The 18,297-nt window shown below is 45.0% G+C and overlaps 1 protein-coding gene across 5 annotated transcripts in view; it reads left to right on the top strand.

Moving 5' to 3' along the window:
- Window positions 1-2,205: 2,205 nt before the first annotated feature.
- Window positions 2,206-18,297, top strand: part of LOC114681681 (zinc finger protein 567) — a 32,742-nt gene continuing 16,650 nt past the window's right edge. Inside the window, exons 1-5 of one of the 5 annotated variants that reach the window (XM_028855326.2) lie at window positions 2,206-2,391; window positions 5,113-5,186; window positions 9,873-9,999; window positions 10,689-10,781; window positions 15,669-17,146. In XM_028855326.2, the coding sequence (XP_028711159.2) occupies window positions 2,220-2,391; window positions 5,113-5,186; window positions 9,873-9,999; window positions 10,689-10,781; window positions 15,669-17,062 (1,860 nt within the window). In that variant the 5' untranslated portion in view covers window positions 2,206-2,219 and the 3' untranslated portion in view covers window positions 17,063-17,146. Of the gene's footprint in view, window positions 2,404-5,112; window positions 5,187-9,844; window positions 10,000-10,688; window positions 10,782-15,668; window positions 17,147-18,297 lie in introns of those variants that run through there. The other 4 variants (XM_028855325.2, XM_028855324.2, XM_028855327.2 and 1 more) reach the window with 4 other exon arrangements.

Here is an 18,297-nt window from a genome sequence, read left to right as displayed (position 1 = left end):
TTAAAGATGCCATGAATTTAAGAGTGAGCAGAGGAGACAAGGGAGGGGTTCAGGGAGGCGTGGGAGGGGAAATGCTGTAATTACATTTAACTAAAAATAAAATAAAATTTTAAAAATAGGCATAGGAAAGAATTTTCTGAGTAAGACTATACCTGCTCAGAGATAACGTCAATAGTCACCAAGTGGTAAGTCATGAATTGAGAACCTTCTGAACTACAAACGAACGAGGAAATGAGCGTGCCTTGATGCCTATCAATAGATGAATGGGTAATGAAAACGTGGTACATATATGCGACAGGATGCTATTCAGCTGTACAAAGAAATGAAAGTATGACAATTTCAGGAAGAGGTCATACTGACTGAGGTAGCCCACGGTCAAAAAGATAAGTGCTGTATATTCTCCCATATATGAAGATCCTGGCTACATATTTTTGGAGTTGTATGTTTGACTTAGAGTTCCACTGAAGGCCAGAAAGATAGAAGGCGCCATTGCAGAGGGAAGGTAGAACACACTGGACATGAGAGTGGGGCTGGGAGCATAGCTCAGTGGTAGGGCACGTGCCCACATGTGTGAGCCTCTAGGTTCAGTGTGTGGAGAGATTTACTAGAGGTGACAAGGTCTAAGCAGGGAGGTGGTGGGAGGGTAGAGAAAGGAATGGGGAGGATGGAGGGATAGTCAAAACCAAGGATATATAGAAGTGACATGAGAACCTAGTATTGATAAACTTACTAGAGATTATAATAAAAAAGACACAGGGTGAGTGTGATGGTTTGAATAAATATGGTCCCCATAATCTCATAGGGAGTGGCACTATTAGGAGGTGTGGTCTTGTTGGAGTGGGTGTGGCCTATTGGAGTAGGTGTGGCCTGTTGGAGTGGGTGTGGCCTGTTAGAGTAGGTGTGGCCTGTTAGAGTAGGTGTGGCCTTGTTGGAGTAGGTATGACCTTGTTGGAGGAAGTGTGTCACTGGGGATGGGCTTTGAGGTTTCAAATGCTCAAGCCAGGCTCAATGCTGCTTTCTCTTCCTGCTGCCTGCAGATCCAGATGTAGAACTCAGCTCCTTCTCCAATACCATGTGTGCCTGTGTGCCGCCATGATGACAATGGACTGTCTCGTCACAACATGACTAAGATTGAATATTGTTTGGTCCAAAATAGAGAATCAATGTAGCTTTATCATTGCCTTTTTCCGTTGAATGACCAATTAATACATCATATTGGATTAAATCATTGGAAAATCATTATTAAATACAGGACTTCTAAAACGGTCATTGGAATCCTATTCTTGGAACCTCAATACTCCATCTTCTCCTGCAGTAAACTCCTTTACTTTGGGGGAAATTCCAAGAGCTCCATACTGAACACAAGGCTGTGGTATTTAAGTCTGAATTCTAAGTTTCAGATACCAACTTCCCCCTTAATAGCCATTTCACTGCATTGGGTGCAGTGTGGCTATCTGGTGAAATGACAGAGGCGGTGACCGAAATCCCAGTGCACACATTCCGAGAAACGACGGAACTTCTCATTGGTGTCTGCGCACGCCTACCCTCTCCTGCAGAGTAATACTGTACGTGTGCAGACCAGAGTTAGAACGCAACACAGGCCGCACCTCGCAGGCTCTTCCACAGTCTCAAGAGGATCTCCTGCACATACTTTTTTTTTTCGGCCTAGAACCGTCAAAATGAAATTCTGCCATAATACGCCAAAAAAAAGGGGGGGGGGCTACCTTGGGCCCATGTTGATCAATGCATAGTGCTGCCACAAGATCAAATGGTCACAGCATGACATTATCGCAAACAGCCGGGTCCCGTTCTGTCACCCAAACCTCACCAGGGCCAGTCAAGCGCTCCCCACTGGGCACACCCACACCGAGGCAGCCACGCATTCCCACGCGACCACGCAGACCCTGGCGAGCAGCTGACAGCCACACGATCCCAAAGTCCCCCATGCCCACTTCGGGTTCCAGGAACTGGGAAACGCGGCTTCCACTCGGACCCGGGTCAGCTCAACTCAGTCCTCAGGGAAAAGAAGAAGAAAAAAAGATGATCACTACGGCAGAGGAAGGTGACCCCAAGCCGAGCTTCCAGCACCGGCCTGGAGGTCTGGGTGGAAGTAATTCAGGCCCCAGCCAAGAGGACTTTGGCACCAGCGCAGGGCGACTGACAGGCGCGCAACATCTAACGGGCTGCCCCAGAGGCTCCTGGGAATGCGACTCCCCGGGATGTGTGCGCAGGCGCGGATGGCTGAACCGCGGCAGGGGGTGAGGCTGCTGAGTACTGGGGCGTCTGAAGAGGCTGAGGACCGCAGTGGATGCTCCCGATCCCGACAGCGACAGAGAGAGCGAATCCAGATGGGGAGGCCGGGGAGGAAACCAGGAGGCCGAGCCGGGCCTGGTAATTTGGGGGGTAAGGAAGCGGGACCCGGACACTCAGCCACAGCACAGGGCCTCGGGCGTGGTCCGTGGGCGTGACCCTGAGGATGGCTGCTGGTGACCCGGAGGGCGCAGGGGTAGTTTGCTTGTTTAAGCGCAAGAAAGCTCTGTCCCCGGGAACAGGGCCCTGGGCTGCAAGAGTGTTGCCTGTGAGGATGCATGTTGCGGTTTGTCTCCCTCGACTCATCCTGATTATGGGTGGTTTTTTTTTTTTTTGGGGGGGGTGAGTGTGATCTCCTTGGATGTGTGAAAGATGGATGGTGGAGTCTTGCTTAGGGTTACTGCGGCATGCGTCTGTTTTTAGATTGTGACTCGTATGTGAGACCGGAGATTGAAAGTGATCTGTGAACGTGAGTGATTGTGAGGGACTTTGCCTGGAATTGTATCAGGTTCTGTGGGGCTATAGTTTGGTGGTTGTCTGAAGGATGTTTGGAAGGTTATCACTAATTGTGTGTTTTCTTCTGTTGTTTCTCATAGTTTTATGTCTGTAGAACCCTTAATATGTAAATGATTGAGGTATGCCATACAATCACATATGTGTAATTTTTTTTTTTTTTTTTTTTTTTCGAGACAGGGTTTCTCTATGTAGCTTTGCGCCTTTCCTGAAACTCACTCGGTAGCCCAGGCTGGCCTCGAACTCACAGAGATCCGCCTGCCTCTGCCTCCCGAGTGCTGGGATTAAAGGCGTGCGCCACCACCGCCCAGCCAATGTGTAATTTTTTTTAAAGACAGATGCATTATGTATCCCAACTGCTGGGATTCCATGTGGTGTGTGCACCACCAAGCCAGGAAGTTATGTACTATTTGATTATCAGATTAGTAGCCAGCAAGCCTGCTTCACAAATTTCTAAGTAGGAACTTAGAAAATACGATGGCACTAATGTTGGGAAGGAATAGGTAAGGTTGTCATAATTCCCAGTGGTGAGGCCAGTGACCTGGAAGCACAATGTTAAATAAACACAGTGCTGGAAAGAATGGTGTTGCGCGGAGCCTGCAGGAAGGGCAGCGCTTTCCACACATTTATGTAAGTGGATTTTTCTGCTCCTGAAAATTATGAAAAATATTTAGTACGCTTTTACTTCCAAGAACAGCCTCATCTTAGTAATTAAAATAACTTTGCCAATCAGAGTATTCACTGTAGCAGTCAGTACTTCGGACTTTGCTTAGCCAAACGGGAGTCGGCAAATTGTCAAAGCGTGGTTAGTTTCTTTTGTGTCTGCATCTGTACTACTGAAATGTGTTATGCAGTACTTACTTCTTGAATTAACTGTTAGTACTGAGTAATGCTTATATATTATGCTTGTATAACTTTTTAAAATTTATTTATTTTTATGTGCACGAGGGTTTTGCCTGCATGTATGTATTGTATCATGTGTGTGCCTGGTGCCCACAGCGGTTGTATGAGGGTATCTCCTGGAACTAGAGTTACCAATGTCTATGAGCTGCCATGTGGGTGCTTGGAACTGAGTCCTCTGCAAGAGCAACAAGTTCTCTTAACCAACCACTGAACCATTCTCCAGCCCAGCTATGCTTCTTGAACAGTGTACTACAAGCAAATCAATAAGGAGATTGAAACAGAAAGTAGGAAATCCAGTTCTTTAAGCTATGGGGAAATGTAACATATGACCAGGTCTTTTGAAGCATATGTAGAAGTTTAACATGTGGTAAAGATGACATGTTTATCATGGGTGGTGGTGGTGGTGGCGGCGGCGGCGGCGGCGGACGCCTTTAATTCCAGCACTTGGGAGGCAGAGGCAGGAGGGTCTCTCTGAGTTCGAGACCAGCCTGGTCCTCAGAGTGAGTTCCAGGAGAGCCAAGGCTACACAGGGAAACTCGGTCTTGAAAATCAAAAAGAAAAAAAAAAAAAAAAAAAAGATGGCATTTACTATTAGTCGAGGAGACACTGATTATACAAAACAATACATAGTTAAACACAGTTTACAGGAGGAGAGTTTCACGATGCAAAGCCGAATAAGAGAAACTAAGAAAAGTTATTCGACTCTCAAAATGATTCGCATCTAAGCAGAAAATAGGATCTAAGAGTATATATAGTTCAGTGAGAGAACACTAGAAAAAAAATCAGAAGATGCAGTCAACCAATTAGAAAATACCCATGGCAAGGGTGTAACAAATCAGATAAGAGTACAGAAAGGGAAATGTTCAACTTATTAAAGGAAGTTTATCACAAGGAGAAAGATAGACCTTTAGACCACTGTACAGAACTGATAAAAGCTTCCCGGGGCTGGGAAGGTGATGGCATGTACTGCTGGTGACGGTACAGGTCAGCAGAGAGAGCGTGAAGACAGTGGGGGGGGGCAGTGCTGAGCATCGGACACAGAGTCTTGCTCACGCTAGCAAGTGCTGGACCCGAGTCACAGCCCAGACCTGTTCGGTAAACCTGTGTTCCACGGGAAATTGAAGAGCGAGAAATGTTGCATTTGCCAGCTGCAGCAGGTTCTATGGAATCCATCCTAGCTCCGAAAGAGATGGGGTTTCTGGTTTTGGCGAGAAAGCGAGACTCGTTTGCTTCTACACAGACCCGTCCTGGGTTTTGGAAGTGCACCCAGAGACGGCATGTGGAAACAGTGGACATGTATGCAGATGTAGTGGAGTTATTCCGAGAGATCTCATTTGAGCCTGGTTTCTTCTGGCTCCTCACGTCCTTCTGTCTTTGCCTTTATAGGACTCCTCCCTTTTCCAAAAGAGGAGCCCAGACGGCGAGGTTCATCTCTCACAAGTCTCAAAGCCATGTCTAAGGTGAGATAGTTCCTTTCTTTTCTTTCAGGAAATAGGGACATTTGCTTAGTAACGCTGCTTCAGCTGCCAGGATATTAGGATTTGCTTCCATGAAACATTTTTTAGACTAGGGCCGGGGTCTCTAGTTAAGGTCCTGACTGGAGAGACAGGTGGCACTAGGCTGTAATATTTAAGGTGGTGTCTTCCCAATTTTCTCCTGGAGATGGTTCACCTGCCTCACTGATTCCAGTGCTGGTACCTAATTCCAACCAGATGAACTTAAGCCTTCCTCAGGTGTACCTCTATTTATGGCCACCGTTCACAGACTGCTCACTGTCTCCTTTGTCCGTCTCCTTACAGAAGTACTGCTGTAATAAAAAATGTATTGTCTTGATTTAGAGAGAAGTAAATTATTGTACTTGAATGAATCCATTTTATCTTGACACTGACTTGAGATCTAAATTGTGAGTACTCAAGGAGCAGACAAGGGTAGGAGGTGAAACTGTTGGGTCACGTGATTAGTTTGTGGAAAGATGGCCTGTATGTGAGGGTTTCAGGGTAGACATTTGAAGGTGAACTGGTACAGAAAACTGAGGTTGGACCACTGGCCATGGTGATACACATGTAACCCCAGCATGTGGGAGACAGGTGACAGGATCCTGATTTGAGCTGGGGTTCCGAAGTGAGACCTTGTAAAAGACAAAAGTTTTTTTGAACTTTTTTTGCTTGTTTTATTTTTAAGACAGGGTTTCTCTGAATTAGCCTTGGCTGTCCTGGAGCTTGCTCCATAGACCAGGCTGCCCCCAAACTCACAGAGATCCACCTGTCTCTGCCTCCCAAGTGCTGGGATTAAAGGCGTGCGCCACTACTGCCCAGCTTACATTTCTTTATGTGTATGAGTGTTTTGCCTGTGTGTATGTATGTGTATCATGTGTGTGCCTGGTGTCCTTGGAGGTCAGAAGAAGGTGTCCATCCTTTGGATCCGAAGTTGCAAACAGGTGTTAGGCACCATGTGGGTGTTGGGAACTGAACCCAGGTCCTCTGTAAGAGCAATAAGTGCTCTTAACTACTGAACCATCTCTTTACCCCCTCCTCTCTAATTTTCTATTGATTCCTGTCTGCCAGGAATTCCTACCAACTGTGACCTGCCAGGGGAAATCTGTTCAGTATTCAGTACTATTACTGGTTTATTATTTTCTTTTATCTGTCTTCTAAAATTTTACATCCACTTGCAGGAGAAGAAAATGCATGGGCTAGTCCACTCTTGGAGTAATCTATTCTTGAATCGAAGGCAGTACTTGTTTTCATATTTTTCTTTCATAAAATTCCTCATCTACCAACCTTTAAAGTATTGGTTTTCCTCCAAGTTTCAAACGGTTCATTTTTTTTATGTCCTCTTTTTCTGTATACACAGTCAGAATCACTTTGCAAGACTACACTTAATTTGATTCTGTGACTATGAAATACTTCTCTCCATTCAGACATCAGAACCATATATTCAACATGCAGGGGCTGGGAGTGTAGGCCAGTTGGTAGAGTGTTTGCTTAGCATGAGTGGAGCTCCTGGTCTACAGAGCAAGCTCCACGGCACCACATTAACTGGGCGTGGAGGCACCGGTCTACAGTTGTTCTGAAGGGGGAGCGAGGAGGATCAGTAGTTCAAAGCCATCCTCAACTACGTACCAGCTTTCAGGCTCTCTGTCTCAAAAACAAACAAACAAACAAATTACCCACTAACAGTCACCACCTTCCCATTCCATACACACTTCATTTCCTTTATGACCTTCTGTGATCCAGCCTGTTATTTCCTTTGTTTTCTGTTTTGATTTTCTTTTCTTTCTTTCTTTTTTGTTGTTTATTTTGAGACAGGGCTTCATTGTATGGTCTAGTAGTCTGGAACTCTCTGTGTAGCTGAGGCTGGCCTTCTGCATCTGCTTCCTGAGTCCCGGGATTATCGGCATGCACCACTACATTCGGCTCTGGTTCCACTTGCCCACTCCCAGCTCTCACATACTTACCTTTGCAGTGAGCCCAAGAGCTCTCCTCTTCCTTCTCCAGGCTGTTACAACCAGTTGTCTCAAACCCCATCGTGTGGGAACCAGTGGTCCTCCATTAGCCCACTAATCCACAGCATAATCTCCAGGAGTGGTTACCTAATCGTCTTCCCTACCTAAGGCATTCTCAGCCTTCTCCAGTCTTGAAGAGTGCCACCTCCAGTGGCCTGCATGGTGGCCCACGCCTCCAGTCCAGCTTCAGGGAAGCTGAGGTGGGGAAATCATGAGTCAGACTCTGGTTTCATTTGTTTATTTTTGAGGAATGTTACCATATAACATGTATTATGTTTCTTCATGGTTAATTTGTATTCTCATTTGTGTGTGTGTGTGTGTGTGTGTGTGTGTGTGTGTGTGTGTGTGTCTGTGTCTGTGTGTGTGTACACTAATGTGGGTACCTGTGGAAGAGAGAAGAGGTCAGAGGTCAGCAAATTTCCTGGAGCTGGGGTTAGAGCTGGTTGTGAGCTTCCAGATGTGGGTGATGGGACCCAAACTCTAGTCTTCTGGAAGAGCGGCAAGTGCTTTTAGCTGCTGAGCCATCTCTCCAGCCCACTTTGTGGTCAGGCCTGTGTGCATTGCAGTAGAATATACAAGATCATATACTGGAAAGAAAAAAAATACTAACAGCGTGCATTGAAGAGTAGTAGTGATCAACTATGTAAGTTGCCACTAATGCCTGTTGATGGTTTATCAATAACAATGAATATGTTAGAAATGTGATCAAGCCAATTTTTTATTTTTAAAAATTTTTGGCTGGACGGTGGTGGCGCACGCCTTTAATCCCAGCACTCAGGAGGCAGGTGGATCTTTGTGAGTTCGAGGCCAGCCTGGTCTACAGAGTGAGTTCCAGGAAAGGCACAAAGCTACACAGAGAAACCCTGTCTTGAAAAACTATTAAAAAAATTGTTAGTTTTTTGAAACATGATCTTTCTATGTAGCCCTGGCTGTCCTGAAACTCGATATGTAGACTAGGCTGGCTTGGAATACACAGAGGTCCACCTGCCTCAGCCTTCCAAGTACTGGGATTAAATATGCCATGATGCCATGCTGAGTCCATTTATTAAAATTTGTTATTTTAGCCAGGCAGTGGTGATGCTTGCCTTTAATCCCACACTCAGGAGGAAGAGGCAGGCAGATCTCTGAGTTTGAGGCCAGCCTGCCTGGTCTACAGATTGAGTTCCAGGACAACCAGGGCTATACAGAGAAATCCTGTCTCAAAACAAAACAAAACAAAACAAAAATTGTTATTTTAATTTGAGTGTGTGTGTGCCTGTGAGACACACGTGTGTGCACCATATGTGTGCAGGTGCTCTTGGAGGGGAGAGAAAGGTATTGGAGTGTCTGGAACTGCAGTTAAAGGTAGCTGAGAGCTGCCTCATGTGGGTGCTGAGAACCAAACCCAGGTCCTCTGAAAAAGCATCGAGTACTCTTAACCACTGAGCCGGCTCTTCGTTTGTAAGTTCATTTTTCAGATCTGCGCCTTGAAGGGAAGGGTCCAGTATCACTCCTGATATACTTGCTGTCTGCTTCCCTGCAGCTGGTGCCTTTTTGATCTCAAAGACTGTTTGCTAACAGGTTGTGCCTTTTGCTATTCCTTGAGTTTACTAACTGGCCTCCTTCCATGAATTTTTATTCATTTAAAATTTTATTCATTTTTTTAAGACAGTCTGACTATGTAACCCTGGCTGGCTTGGAGCTCACTCTGTAGACCAGGCTGACTTTGACCCATAGAGATCCACCTGCTTCTGCCTCTCAAGTGCTGAGATTAGAGTCGTCCTGAGTTTTTGAAAACTAATGTCTTTTATTCCTACAATATGGATTTATTCTAAGTTCAAAATTTTGTATGCTCAATGAAGCTTCAGATTACAGAATGAAATTTTCTTTGCTTTGTGATGCATTTTCTGTGTACATTTTCCCCTCATTGTGTTTTTGATCCCTACTGAGTGAATGTTTCTCATATGCCTCTCTTTATAACTTCTCATGAGTAGAATCAAGGTTTTTATCATTTTGGTTCACCAGTAAATCAATGGCCACAAAACTGTGATCTAAGATTATTTATATTTTTAACATGAGATAAAAGCTCAATATTACTGGATGTATTTTTAGAAAGTGTGTGTGTGTGTGTGTGTGTGTGTGTGTGTGTGTGTGTGTGTGTAGCACAAATTGCACAATTAAGGGGGCTAGAGAGGTGGCCCAGTGATTAAGAGTACTGGCTGCTGACATCAGGTTGGTGGCACACGCCTTTAATCCCAGTACTCAGCAGCTGAGGCAGCCTGGTCTCCAGAGTGAGTTCCACGACAGCCAGAGCTGCACAGAGAGACTTGGTCTTAACTCTCCTCCCCTCAAAAATAGTCACTGGCTGCTCTTGTAGAGAGCTTGGATTGGTTCCCAGCACCCACACAGCAGCTCACAACAGCCTGGAACTCCAGTTTGGGAACCTGATGGCCTCTTCTGGCCTCCTCAGACACTGAAGCCATGTGGTACACATACACTGTATCCAGGCAAATACTTATACACATAAAATAAACAAATCCTTTTCAAAGATAAAATTTTAAAACTAGTTCATCCACTGACCATCCCCAGACTAGTCCCCAACATTTAGTTCTAACCCATTTCCAATAACTTCAGGATGAACTGCTACAGTGTGCCCTTACAGGGGTCCCTGTCACTTAAGGATGTGACCGTGGACTTCACCCAGGAGGAGTGGCAGCAGCTGGATCCTGCTCAGAAGGCGCTCTACAGGGATGTCATGTTGGAAAACTATGGCCACCTCATCTCTGTGGGTAAGTGTCACTCATGTCCTTTCCAGAATTCCAAAATCAGGTCCTCACGCTTGAGCAGCAAGCACATTACCAACAGAGGCGTCTCCTCCCGCCATGTGACTCTCCTGTTGTTAGCAAAATGTATTATTTTGTTTTTGAGACAGCGCCCCTCAGTGTAATCCTCCTGGCTGTTCTGGAGCTTGCTACCTAGGTCAGGCTAGCCTTGAACTCACAGAGATCCTCCTGCCTCTGCCTCCTGAGTGCTAGGATTAAAGGTATGCACCACCATGCCTGGCCCAATATACCATCTTTTAAGGACTTATTTTTATTTAATATATATGAGTGTTTTACCTGGATGTGTGTGCGCGCCCACGCGAACCATGTGTGTCCTTGATGCCTGTAGAGGGCAGAGGAGGATGTCTGATCCCCTGAAACTAGATTTAAGGATGGTTGTGAGTGGCCATGTTGGTGCTGGGAATTGAACCTGGGTCCTCTGGAAGAGCAGCCAATGTTTTTAACTGCTGAACCATCTCTCCAGCCCCAGGATATATAATTATTAACTTTGGTAAGACATTAATTTATAACCCATGTGCCACGATGAAGTTGTGTCTTTCTGAGTAGTTTAGAGTCCCAGTAATTGAGATCAAATCTCACTTTTCTTCCCCCCACTCCCTCTGTCCCTTCCTTCCTCTCCTTTTCTTCATTATCAGGATTTCACATAACAAAGCCTGATATGATCCGCAAATTGGAACAAGGAGAAGAGCTATGGACAGAGAGAATGTTCCCAAGTCAAAGCTACCTAGGTAAGTCATAGACATTAGAGTTTGTGGGACAGATGAAGACGTAGCTCAGTGCTGGAGCACCTAAGACACCCAAGGAGCTGGGTTTGATCTCTAACGCTTCCTAAGCAAACAGAGGTCCAAGGTGTGTGTGTGGGGGGGTTGTACAGCTGTTAAAGCCCCAAACAGAAAATCCTCTAGTGCTGAATCACAGCTTTGACGGTCTGGGTATCTATTTTAGAATTGCAGTAGAGTGCAGTTCACCATCGTTATCATTTTAAGCATGTAGTTCAGGGGCACGAACTACATTCGCATTTTTGTTTGTTTGTTTGTTTGCAACCATCACCGTTGTGGGGCTCATGTTACAAAACTGAAAAACTGCCAGGCAGTGATGGCGCACACGGTGGCACACACCTTTAATCCCAGCACTCGGGAGGCAGAGGCAGACAGATCTCTGTGAGTTCGAGGCCAGCCTGGTCTACAGAGTTCCAGGACAGCCAGGGCTACACAAAGAAACCCTGTTTCAAAGAACCGTAAAAAACAAACGGAAGGAAGGGAGGGAGGGAGGGAGAGAGGGAGAGAGGGGGGAAGGAATGTTGGTTCCTGTTATCTTACCGAGAATCCATTATAGACTTTGTAGGTATGATGTGTAATGATACAGCACACAGGCCTCGGCGGGTGAGAGACAGAGACACCATGCAGACAGCACTCAGTGAAGGGTTTTATTTGGGGAGAAGAAAGTGAGGGGGAAGAAAGAGGGAAAGTGGAGATGTGCATGCCTCATGGGGGGAGAGGAAGAAGAAGGGGGAGGTTTTTCCTTAAAAGAGAATTCACATCAGGACACAGGGTGGGTCCCCAAGGGGTGGGCCAGAATGCCAACATGATGTACACAGAGGTTTGGCACATAGTTCTTCCAATTCTGACAAATGGATAGACTCATGTTCCAAATCCCAGTCTAAAGACTGTTAACTCAGTCATTGCCATTAAGTCTCTTCTGAAACCTTCCTCCCACTAAGTTTTGAATTTTACTAGAATTAGTTTTGTCTATTCTACACCATTTCCTTCACTCAGCTTCATAGTTGAAAGATTGATACACGGTTTTAGATGTTTAAGTCTTTTGTAGTGTTTGTTTGTTTGTCTTACAAAAGGAGATAGAGAGCAATTTGGAAAGACACCAGTATCAACCTCTGGTGCACGAGCACACATGTATGTGCTCACACCCACACAAACACATATACACCCTGCCCTACCCCCATAAAAGGCACCTTTGAAGTAAAAACACTTTACTTCTGTATTTGCTAACTAGTGTTTTCATTTCTTTTTGAGTTTGTGTGTATGTGTGTGTGCATGTTAATGTGTGAGGATGACGCAAACACGGGCAAGCATAAACTTACAGGAGATGCAACACAATTACCTTACAGCTTTTGTTCTAAAGATGTTAGCCAGGGACCTGTAAAATACAGTTGTATGCCACCCTTTCTGTACAGTATATATCTGCTTTGTTGTGTGAAAAAAATATGTAAAGTGCTAGGGGTGGAACAGAGCACTTTACATATGCCAGACAAATGCTTCCACCGAAGTTCCTTTCACTGTGTGATCTTAGCAAGACAAATGTGATCAATTTGAAGAGCCTCCGTGTGGCCATCTCTCTAGAGCCCACCTCTTAAAACTGGTTTCGTAGCACAGGTAATTTTTCTGGTGGTCCCGAGTTCTTTAAGTGTCCGTGGGAGGGGTAGGAGTTTCCTTAGCAGCTGGAGTAGAGAGGGCAGGTTCTGGCATGGATGAATAGTGGTTGACAAGGCAGAGGATTGAAGGGGACATAGCAGGGCTCAAGGGAATTGAAGACAGAGATGGTAGAGGAGGAGGAAGTAGAAATGATGGGCTGGCCGAGGTCCTGCAGGGCTGCCAAGCCTGCAGAGCTGAGTTCGCTTCCCAGGGCTCCGTGGAGGAAGGAGAGAAGCAGTTGGCACAAATTGTCCTCCCACTTCCACCTGCCAATGTACACTCAGGTGCATGTGCACACAAAAGGAAACGCTTAAAAACTGACTTCGAGGGCACCTTTGGTTACATAGCAAGTTGAGGCTGTGTGGGATAGTTTTATGTCAACTTGACACGAGCTAGAGTCACCAGAGAGGAGGGAGCCTCAATTAAGAACATGTCTCCATGAGATTGGGCTGTACACAAGCCTGTAAGGCATTTCTTAATCAGTGACTGATGGGGGAGGGCCCAGCCCATTGTGGGTGGTGCCAGCCCTGGGCTGCCGGTCCTGGGTTCTATAAGAAAGCAGGCTGAGCAAGCCATGGACAGCAAGCCAGTAAGCAGCACCTCTCTGTGGCCTCTGCATCAGCTCCTCCTCCAGGTTCCTGCCCTGCCCTGACAAACAGTGCTGTGGAAGTGTGAGCCAAATAAGCCCTTTCCTCCTCCAGTTGCTTCAGTGATGGTGTTTTGTTCCAGCAGTAGTGACCCCAGCTAGGCCAGAGGCCAGCTTAGCAGTGAGACCTGTCAGCTGTTTTGCTTCCAGACCTAGGGAGCCAGGGAGTTAGCCCTTCTTGGAACAGGACCTGGAATGAAGATAGAGTCACTCTTTTTCTTAGAGGCGTGTGCTGCCATGCCGTTTTGAGAACCCGATGCCGTCCCTCTTGCACAGGTGTCCTGATGCGTTTGTCCGCAGAGGAGCTGTCTTCACTCTTGCTTTGTTCTTTTCCATGTGTGTGCGTGCTCTGTCTGCATGGACACCTGCATGGACACCTGCAGGCCAGAAGAGGGCGCCAGATCCCACTAGAGATGGTTGGGTGCCACCATGTGGTTGCTGGGAATTGAACTCAGGACCTCTGGAAGAGCAGCCAGTGCTCTTAACCTCTGAGCCATCTCTCCAGCCCCATGGAACTTTCTCCACTCTTAGTTCTTGTCTTTGTAAAAGTCCTGTGAATGATAATAGTCTGATCTAGTTTCAAATAGGGATTTCTTTGTTTTACATGAATAACTTCAGGTAGATGTTTCAGCCCATTTCTCTCACTGTAATGGCATATTTTAATTTGTTAGGAAAGCAGCAAGATTAAATTAGATATTTCACATAGTATAGCCATGTTACAATACCCGTGGTTTGGGGCTGGAGACGTGGCTCAGAGGTTAGAAGAATGTACTGCTCGTGCCGAGGGCCCGAGTCTGAGTCCCAGCACCCATGTCAGGCGGCTCAGAGCTGCCTGTTGTCACCGCTGTATTTGGCAGTGTGAACCTGGGAGAGTGGAGCCTGAAAATGAGGCGCACTAAATTCTCATGCTATAGCCAGCTTTATCCAGGGTATCAGACAATTTATACTGTGAGGGCATTCTGAGGGTTAAAGCCAGGTCATGTGAACAAAGTTCCCTGGAGTTCAAGGGACAGTCACAAGGGTAAGTACACATTAACTCACACTGTATACAGTCAAGAGGACAGCTCATGCTGGGAATAACGTTCTGAATAATAATGAGTAAAATGATGGGTAATCTGAAGTAAAGCACTCCTATTTACTACACCTGGGAGGGCATGAAAGCAGATTCCATGGAGGAACAGAGGTTACAAGACTCTTGTCTTGTTTTCTTGAAAGCACTCAGAAATCTCACACAGCTTCATCCGTGGACCCTGTTCTGACACCTGTACCTCCAGTTCCAGGGGATCTGATGCCTCTGACTTCCTTGATCACTTGCATTCATGTGTGCATAACACAGACACAGACACAGACACACACACACACACACACACACACACACACACGGGGGGGGGGTGTTCAGAATATTTAAAATAAATAACAGGACCTAGGCAGTGGTGGTGCACATCTTTGATCCCAGTACTTGGGAGGCAGAAGCAGGAGGAACTCTGTGAGTTCGAGGCCAGTCTGGTCTATAGAGTTCCAGGACAGACAGGACTGTTACACAGAGAAACCCTGTCTCAAAAAACAAAACAACAACAACAACAATAAACAAGTATTTGAGATATTTCTTAAATGGGCAATAATTTTATTCTAACTTCTGGAAATACTTCTCTGAATTTATTTTCCAATTTTATTCCAGTTTCAGAACAATTAGACTGTGGGTAACAGCATGTCTCTGGAGGTGTTTGAGGTTCTTAGGGAGGCAATACAACTCCACTTACTAATATGAACACATTTTCAGTTTCTTAGAAGTACAGATAAGTGGAATTGTACTTGTGTAAGTTTTTCCACTCTAAATACTGTGTCAGCCTCACTCCTGCTATCACTTTGTACTGCAGTTTACCCCCACCTCTACCTTAAAAAAAAAAAAAAACCCTAGGTACATAGGGAAACCCTGTCTCAACACAACAAACAAAAAACTGCATACTACCCTTGCTGGGCCCACCTTATTCTGTATGCATCTCCCCCTTCAAAAATCCCCTCTCACCATCCTCCTTTCTGTTTGTTTATCCTTGCATGAATTAGACTTTTTCTATGCAGCTTATAGTTTCAGCATTAAAATGCAACTTTGTTTTAAAGGTTTTTTTCCTCCTTCAGTGTCTTACCAGGACTGTGTTTGTTTTGTAGGTTTTCCACTTTAGGAGATAATTAAGGGGCAAGAATATAGATCAAGTGGTGGAACACTTGCCTACCATGCTTGAAGGCCTGACTTGAATCGCCAGCACTACACAAACTGTGGGGAGTGCTGACGACACATGTCTTTAATCTTAGCAGTGTGTGCGTGTGCGTGTGTGTGTGTGTGTGTGTGTGTGTGTGTGTGTGTGTAGAGAAGGATCAGAAATCAAGTTGGCTACATAGCAACTTCAAGATCAACATCTACATAAGACCTTGTCTCAAAAACAAAAAGGATTTATTCTATTCATTTTGTAAACCATAATAACAAGACATCATGGTGTTTGTGTGTGTTTTAAGAATTTTTAATTAATTATATTTATTCCTAGAAGATGAAGATGTTTTGGTGAAGTTCAAAGACTACCAAGACAAGCATTCTAAATCCATTGTAATCATCAACCACAAGAAGCTAATTAAGGAGAAAGCCAATATTTATGGGAAAACTCTTATACCAGGCAAGAACCATATTATTTCCAAAACACTATTTGAATATAAATCTGATGGGAAAGTTTTGAAAAATATTTCAGAATTTATTAATAGAGATATAAACCCTGTAAGAGAGAGGTTCGGGGATAATGGATGGGAGAAATCAATCCTGAATTCCAAACTTGAGAAAACTCATCCGGAAACCACCCTCCATAAACAAATAGAAAGGGGTCTAACGCTGGCTCAATGCCAGAAGGTGCAGATGCCAGAGCAGCCTTTTGAATGTAACGGATATGACCGCTCCTTCCTTATGAGAGGAATGCTATTGCCAAGTAATAGAGCTCACAGAGGAGACGGAAACTTCAGCTACAATAAAGACGAAATTGCTTTTTTAGAAAAGTCAGACCTTGGTATTCATCCACATAATCTTATGGAAAAGAAATCCTCTACATACAACAAATATGGGAAATTCCTGTACAGAAAGTCAGTTTTTATTATGCAGCCCAGATCTCAAATGGAGGAGAAGCCCTTCCAGTGTCCTTACTGTGGGAACAGCTTTCGCAGGAAGTCCTACCTCATTGAGCATCAGCGGATCCACACAGGCGAGAAGCCCTATGTCTGCAGCCAGTGTGGAAAAGCCTTCCGTCAGAAGACAGCCCTGACGCTTCATGAAAAAACACATATAGAGGGGAAACCCTACCTTTGTGTGGACTGTGGGAAGTCCTTCCGCCAGAAGGCGACCCTCACCAGACACCACAAAACCCACACGGGGGAGAAAGCCTATGAGTGCACTCAGTGTGGAAGTGCCTTTAGAAAAAAGTCCTACCTCGTGGACCATCAGAGAACTCACACAGGGGAGAAACCGTATCAGTGCACAGAGTGTGGGAAGGCATTCATCCAGAAGACAACCCTCACTGTCCACCAGAGGACTCACACAGGAGAAAAGCCCTACATTTGTTCTGACTGTGGGAAGTCCTTCTGCCAGAAAACAACTCTCACCCTCCACCAGAGAATCCACACCGGCGAGAAACCCTACATCTGTAGTGACTGTGGGAAGTCCTTCCGCCAGAAGGCGATCCTCACTGTTCACTACAGGATACATACAGGAGAAAAGTCCAACGGCTGTCCCCAGTGCGGGAAAGCCTTCAGTAGGAAATCAAACCTCCTTCGCCATCAGAAAACTCACACAGGAGAAAAACCCTATGAGTGTAAGGAGTGTGGGAAATTCTTCAGCTGTAAGTCAAACCTCATCGCCCACCAGAAAACTCACGGGGCAGAAAACGTGAGAATTCAGTGAGTGGTGGGATTTTACTTTTTTATTTATTTGTTTTTTAGGTTTTTGAGACAGAGTCTCACTAGGTAGCCTTGGCTGGCCTGGAACTTGGTACATAGACGAGAATCAGAGATCCACCTGCCTCTGCCTCCTCAGTACTGGGATTAAAGGCCTGCGCCACCAAGCCCTGCAGGTTATTTTTTAATACTGAGTGCTTTCAGGTTCTCTTCCTTACATTTACTACTTGTTAACCTATCACACACAAGTGCTATTGGGTAAATTAAATGACAAAAAATGAAAATGCAGGCTTCATTTCTGGGCTCAGCAGACCAAACTGACCTCTGATGAATTGCTGTAACCATTCAGATTGGCTTATTTTCAGTCTCATGAGGTACACGTATTTCTTGTAAATCAGTAATAGATCATTGGCCAAATGCAACTTGTTTATATGAAATAAAAACAGTTACCTTCTCAATGTTAACCACAGTTCTGACTTCTAACATTGTAAATTGGCTTTTACACATTATAAACCTTGATATGAAGTTGAGTTGTTTACCATGTGTTCTTTCATTCACAGTTATGAATGCATGTGCAGAGTTCGTTTATTTTTATTCTGAATAGAATACCATTACATAAGCGTATCACTTTTGCCCATTCTGCTATTGATGGACTTTTACAGTATTAATGCTTAGGGTGATAATAAAAATGCACATGTATGCACTTTTCTGTGTATATTCATGGAGTGGAATTGCTATGTCTTAGGATCTAATCAGCTTTGGTAGATACTGCCAAATAACTCTGACCTTTGATAGCATGAGATAATTTTACTCAGAAGGAAAACAAATATAAATATCCCCAATATGACAGTGGTTCAAATAACAGAATTCTGCACTGGAGAGATGGGTCAGCAGTTAAGAGACACTTTCTGCTCTTGCAGAGGACTCAGGTATAGTTCCCAGCAGCCACTCAGTGGCTCACAACAGGCTGTAATTGCAGTTCCAAAGGATCCAGTACTCTCCTCTGGCTTCTGCAGGTACCAGGCATGTATACAGATGAGCAGGCACAGTAGTAACAGAAGGTAACTAGCAATATTATGGTGGAAAGTGGAATGTAAATATAAGCGTGTACAAAGGCTTTTAGTCACAGTCAAAATCTTAATATAGTAGTGTAATAAACTTGGGGTTGCCTTTAGCCACAATTAATACCTTATTCGAAATGTACTGGAGAAACAGAAGCATTCAGCTTTCCCTTGATCAACA

This window comes from Peromyscus leucopus, chromosome 1, assembly GCF_004664715.2.
Source record: "Peromyscus leucopus breed LL Stock chromosome 1, UCI_PerLeu_2.1, whole genome shotgun sequence".
In the NCBI taxonomy this organism is placed as follows: Eukaryota; Metazoa; Chordata; class Mammalia; order Rodentia; family Cricetidae; genus Peromyscus; species Peromyscus leucopus.
The sequence above is the reverse complement of the archived record's forward strand: the minus strand, read 5'-3'. Positions and strand labels throughout refer to the sequence as shown.